A 6187-nucleotide genomic window follows, 5' to 3' on the forward strand; every position below is an offset into this window, starting at 1 on the left:
ATTTTTTGCAAAAAAAAAACTAACAAAAAAAGAAAGCAGCAGGTGGTTAAAGCTGCAGTATGTAGCTTAATGAAAACATAATATATAACTGGAGGAGATTGATTTATTTTTTTTGTTTATTACCGATTATCTGTCTCACAACATATTGTCACGACATGGTGACAGTTTCAACAAACACAGAAAACAAATTACATGAAAGTAACATATTCCAGAGTTATGTTTGCTTGGGGCAAACATACCAAAAAGCAAATCATTCTCTCCAGATAAACCTCTGACTTCATTGACTGTAAGCAAAAACTCATTTTTTCCTGCTTATGAATGATTAATGCAGGCAACTTGTTGAAATGGGTTCTCAGCAGATAAATAGGACCTGCATCAAAGGTTCTCATTTATCGGCTTTATTTGCTTTGTTCTACAAATAAGAGGTTGACGCAGTATGTGCTGGCATGCGTTAAGGAAATTATTTATGGGATTTTAAGCTTGTGACAGTTTATTGTTTCGACTTTATTACTTTAATTACTGTATTAATTTCTTCCCTCAGGCGTCTTCCTCATTCTTCACTTATGTGTAACAAGCATCTGGTTTTGTAAGTTTGTCTTGACTGCTTGTCTGCCTTTCACCTTTCTCTTTCACTTCACATACTTTGTATTTTGATCTGTGAGCTGTTTTTCCTTCTGGATCTTGAATTACATGTTGTTTTAATATTCTTTTGGAATAAAAATTGCATTCAATTTCAAACTTGAGAGTTTCTCACATACCAAATTGCCTCTGGTTGTTTCAATCTGTTCAATCTGTTCCTCCCAGCTTGCCTTTGAATCAAGGTGTGTCTATTACTTCTTTATTTCAACATTGTCGTACAAGTTCTTTGTTTTTAATGGAATATATCATAAACATAAAGAAGGTTTCATTAGGATATCATTACCTGAATTCAAAATGATTATCTTCATTTTTCTTCCAAACTTGAGTGTAACTCTCCAACAATTGATTTATTTTCTCCCTGTGGAGCATCAACACAAGCAGATACATATCAACACTTGTGAATCTTGATCAAATTTGTCTTGATAATGCATAAACAAGCACCAAAGAGCCGTAAAAGAAAAAGATGAACCTGCTCACTCTTACCTGCAGTCTTTACAAGAATCAGAGGAAGCAGCAGCATCTTCGTTTTGAGGATTTTGTTGAAGTTCATTTCTGTCTCCGAAAAAAGTGGAAAGCACTCAATGAATGACATCTTAATTTGCAAGACTCAATCTCTGATCTTTTGTTGGTTGTTAGTTGTTTACTGAAGTACATCACTTATTTCTGGGAACATAATGGAAAGAAATGATAAGTTTTTCTAAAATGCTATGATAAGGAGGTAGTAGTGGGCATTAAGGGGAAAGATAATAACTGTTTTAGCAAAGCGATTTGACTGTGGCTCGCATATCTGCAGACCCCACACATCCTGGATACAAAGTGCTTAGACTTCTACCGTCAGTAGATTTTGTATCTTTTTTTTTCAATAAAAATATTTTTTACCTTATATATTTCTATTTTAAATGTCTTCATTGAGATGAATGGAAAATCAAGGTGAGTGACCAAGGCTGATTCTGATTCTGAAAACCGGGAAAAAGTCTTGATGTCCTGACTTCAAGTCCTGTCCTTTACATAAAAGCATAAACATAAATCTTGACCAGTCTCTTTCCATTAATCTGCCACAATTACAATTTACAATACTGGCTAAAGTTTTGTCATCAAGACTGAGTAAACTTTACTTTACTAGCATATGAACCCCATAATAAAACTCTGGTCCTCTTCTGGTCACTCCTTATATAAAAGTCTTATTGCACCACTGTAAACACTGAAAAGATTGTCGGAGATTTGATCAATCCAGACTAAAGACAGAGAAAAAGTTTTGAAACAACATTTTCTAAAAAGAAAAGAAAATTTAAAACTATTAATACAAATTTTCTTACCGTAACCTTTGATTCTCTTTTCTCCAGGACGCAGAGCAAAGTTCTGGTATGTGTTTTTTCTCCCTGTCACACAAAGTAAACCACATAATTTTCACCCTGATTGTAAAATCAGATGTCATGAAAGATGTCATGAAACTAAATCCTTCAACACTTTGTTCCCACCTGCATTCTTTACATAAGTGGGTGCTATTAAGTTGAGGAACTTGTGGTTGAAGTTTTACGCTGCAGTAACGCCAGCTGTAAATAAAAATGTAAAATAATTACATTTAGAAAATGCATACTTTTTTTATTATTATTTTAGTTTAACAGAAAACATATATCTAAAAAAAATGAACAATTACTTCAGTAAAACAACATCATGCCACTCTTCTCTGGTAAAGTTTAGTCTTCATATTACCAAAGAAACTCAAGACACTTTTAAATCTTGTTTGCATAATTCGAGCAGAACTTACTTGCTGTCGAATGTATACCAGAGGAAAATGGTCGTCAGGCTCCCCAAAATGAGAAGATTCAAATATAGTAAGAGCTGTCCCTTCATCTTTTCCTCCTCAGGCTAACCTCACTTATCACGTTTTGCTGTTTTTCTGTTTACAACCTTCAGTCGTTATCCAGTTGTTAGTTCCAGTTGTTAATTCCTGCTATTTGAGCCCACCATATGCTCCAAGGATTGCTCTCTGAACCCACTTACGTCTCTCCCTCCTACATGTTAAACATTGCTTTTACCACTTCAAACAATAAAACTGTTGCCACTCCCAATAGACAATTTTTTGTAGCTGTTTTATCAGCTTTTTAAAAGCTTTTTCAAGAAAATAATTGATTTTATTTTAGTGTCTTTTCTGGATTTGTCGAGAGAAGACTTTTTGCATTAATTCACTAAACTGGGTAATATGACATTCCATTTCATTTCTTGTAACTTATTAACTTGTGGTAACTGATAATAGTTATAAATTAATGATAGTAGAAATGATAATAGAAAGAAATGAATGTGGCTATCATTGCAATCATTTCCCTTTCAAAAACAGTTTGTAAGTCCAAAACCTCCACTTTATCAAAAACCATCTTAATTAGTAATTAGTAAGTCACAGAAGTAGATTTTTTTCCTCCTGCTTTTTAAGCTTTCTGTGACAAAGTTCATTACTCTGCGCTTAACACTTTGCTCATTCATTTTTACAACCCAACTTCACTAGTCATCATTTTGCTTGTTCACCACGGCATTGTAAAAAAAAAAAAAAAAATTTAGAAAATTAAAACAAGGTTTGAAAAAAGGAAGTATTTGTCAAAAATATGTATGTATATATTTGGCCCAACTCCGATCAGCAACAACTGCAATCAAGTATTTACAATATCTTGTAATGGATTTTGTTGACTTTTTCACTTGTGTTGTCTAATATTTAAATTGGTTTAATGTTCTGAAACAATGAAATGTGACACTTTGTCACACTACTTACTGAATTTATTAGAAATGAATTCTAACAAATACATTTTTAGCAACGTGACGGCTTTAGGTTCCCTAAGCTCGGCAGAGATTATTTTCTCCCCACTAGGTGGCAGTGTTGCCCTTTTCCCTATGCTGTGTTGAAACGTGGACTCCTTAGTCAATATTTACCTTTTGCCTCGTTAACAGTGGCCTTCAATCTGTCAAACTGGCCTTCGCATAAAAAATGAGTAACTCAGATTTTATCCTTTGCTACAAAAAATACTTTTACTTACCAAGACATATTTATTGAACAAAACACAGAACGAACAACAACGAGCTGTTTCACCAATAGTGAAGTTAAGTTTATTTGTATTGCACATTTCAGCAAAAAGACTGAAAACTCAAAGTGTTTTACTTTATGAAAACAAAAAACAGCAACTGATTATATTGGGAACAGAACAAAACTACGTGTTGTCAAAAATCCTCAAAATCATCAATAATAATCATGACCAAATATTCAATTAAGACTGGAATTAATTATTACTTAGCATTAATCAAAGGTAATCTAAGCCGGTGGGTTTTTAGCTTTGATTTAAAGGAACTCAAGTGTTTTCAGCTGATTGATGTTGTAAAAATAGAAAAAAAAATAAGATACACAGTCAGTTTTAGGTGTGAAACAAATAAATGATCTACCTTTCCCACTTTCTAAAACTACTTAAAGCTAACCTCAAATGTACAAAATCACTCATCATTCCATAGAACCAAGTCTTTAAATAAATAAATACATTTAAGAAGAAACTAAAAAAATGTATTACACCCCAAAAATGCTTGGACAACTATGAAATATCTAAGCCCCTATAACTTGGAGATGCAGAACTTTATTTTTACCATGACTTAAATTTGCAGCCACGCACCTTCCACAGGTTTCTGTCTTGTTGCTTTTCCTGTTTTACCTGGTACATCTAAATCACTGTTTCTGCTGGTGTGTTAAACTGTCACATTCAGGGACATGCACTGGTGTGTACAATAAAATTTTATAAGACGCATGATGCTTTAAAAAGTACAACTTTGAGGATATTTGACAGCTCTATGGATGACTTGACTGTAAGTCTGTTCACATAACAAATTATTAACAATTTTATGTTAGTAGGGTTAAAGTTCTGATCACTTCAAAGCAGAACAAAACAAGTTTATGAAACTATCAAGGCCTGCAAATAATCTCATCATGAGATATGTCTTAATCCTCTGATTCACATTCCCGTAAATGTAGTTTCAGCACACCTTGATTGTGCAACTGCAACAAAAAATTGAACTCAACTGGCATGAGGTGTACAGGCTTTTTAGCTTTTATATTGTCATAATAATGGTGAGTCAGGCCTTTGAAGCTGTGTGGGTGAAAATCAAAAGGCCAGAATCCATACAGATCCACGTTGTCACACAGCTCCAGCGCCAGACTGACCATCATGGCACCCGTGGTGAGACGTTTTCCCTGCACTCCGTAAGAGCTCCAAAAATCAGCCACACTCCGAAGGTAGTTTGGGTTCATGAAAAGAGACTGGATGGGCAATTCAAAGTCCTCAATTGCGCTAATAACCCGGTAAGACAGTGCTGTGTTTTTAGCAAAGGAGAATGCAGGAAGCAGCAGTGTAGCATTGCCATATTGGCATAGACTCTCCACAAACCTGCGTCGATGTCCTAAAAGAGAGCTATACCTGCAATTTTAAAACAATGGTGAGTTGCAAAGTTTGAAAAATATAACTTTTTGTGATAAAGTTTAAATTGTTTGCTCACTTATAAGTTAAAATGCTCGGGTTTGCTGTCACAATGTCTGTTTTCTTCCCAACATGTTCCTCATATCCGTTTAACAAAGGAGCCAGATTACACCTGATGAAGTGACATAAATAGTTTGGTTTGAATTGGTTTTATTTTATTCTCAAAGATATGTTCTACACCTGACGATGTTCTTACCTGATCACAAATTCAGCTGAGTCAATCTCATTTCCACACTTGCTGTTTGCCAGGATTCCTCCGTTCCCAACAACAGCACATGAATGCAACGTTTTATTCAAGATCTGACGCGTCTGTGGGAAATTCAAGAACACTTTACTTTGAGTTCATCCTAGAGCATTCACCTTTGCTTTGGGGTATTGGTTGGGTTGTCCATAACAAAAACTATAGTACACTGTGTCCTAGGACCAAAGATTGTAGGGGTTTTTTATATATACGGATGTTTTTTTTTTTGTTGTTGTTGTTGCATCGCCAGACTAACAGTTAATCCTAAATTCAATCCTAAATGTTCGTCAGCAGCCGCTCTACTGCGCATGTCACCTTCAGAACGCAGGCAAAAATACATTATTCTAACTACTTAAACTATTTACAGAATAAGGCTAATAAAACCGTTGTTTTTTAAATGAAAAAAAAAAATTCCCACATTTTAGGAAAACCCTTCTCCACTGCTTATTGTTCACCATATGTTAGCTGATGATCTTACCGTGAATAAATTGCTTTAATATTGCTAGTGATATCGGACGTTTGGGCCATTTTTTCCTCGTCATTTATCGGCTCACCTACATTAAATGGTCATTAAGACGCATCTCATTCTCTAATGTGAATTTGGTAGAATAACTTATTTTATCACACTGTGTTAAACAGTGGTGGTCCACTGACATGCTAGCTAATGTTAAAGCAGCAAGCTAAATGCGGGTAACCATGGAAACTAGTGAGTGGCTCTTTTTACAGTCAAGCTGCGCGCGCATCCGTTGTGTTTACAAACAAAACAAATAATCAAATAATCCCTCCCTGTCATATATATATA

General features: G+C 34.7%; 2 protein-coding genes across 2 annotated transcripts in view; both read right to left on the bottom strand.

The window, feature by feature from the left end:
* The window catches only part of LOC103469377 (alpha-2,8-sialyltransferase 8F-like), a 4422-nt gene extending 1808 nt beyond the window's left edge, over positions 1-2614 (bottom strand). Inside the window, exons 1-5 of the mRNA XM_008417015.2 lie at positions 2408-2614; positions 2118-2192; positions 1956-2018; positions 1123-1191; positions 923-997 (exon numbers count right to left, since the gene is read on the bottom strand). Coding sequence (XP_008415237.2) covers positions 923-997; positions 1123-1191; positions 1956-2018; positions 2118-2192; positions 2408-2493 — 368 coding nt within the window. The 5' untranslated portion in view covers positions 2494-2614. The remainder of the gene's footprint in view (positions 1-922; positions 998-1122; positions 1192-1955; positions 2019-2117; positions 2193-2407) is intronic.
* A 1221-nt stretch (positions 2615-3835) lies between these two features.
* The window catches only part of LOC103469356 (alpha-2,8-sialyltransferase 8F-like), a 5359-nt gene continuing 3007 nt past the window's right edge, over positions 3836-6187 (bottom strand). The window contains exons 7-9 of the mRNA XM_008416977.2: positions 5341-5453; positions 5164-5256; positions 3836-5084 (exon numbers count right to left, since the gene is read on the bottom strand). Coding sequence (XP_008415199.1) covers positions 4610-5084; positions 5164-5256; positions 5341-5453 — 681 coding nt within the window. The 3' untranslated portion in view covers positions 3836-4609. The remainder of the gene's footprint in view (positions 5085-5163; positions 5257-5340; positions 5454-6187) is intronic.

The sequence above is a fragment of the Poecilia reticulata genome, linkage group LG8, assembly GCF_000633615.1.
Source record: "Poecilia reticulata strain Guanapo linkage group LG8, Guppy_female_1.0+MT, whole genome shotgun sequence".
Lineage (NCBI taxonomy): Eukaryota > Metazoa > Chordata > Actinopteri > Cyprinodontiformes > Poeciliidae > Poecilia > Poecilia reticulata.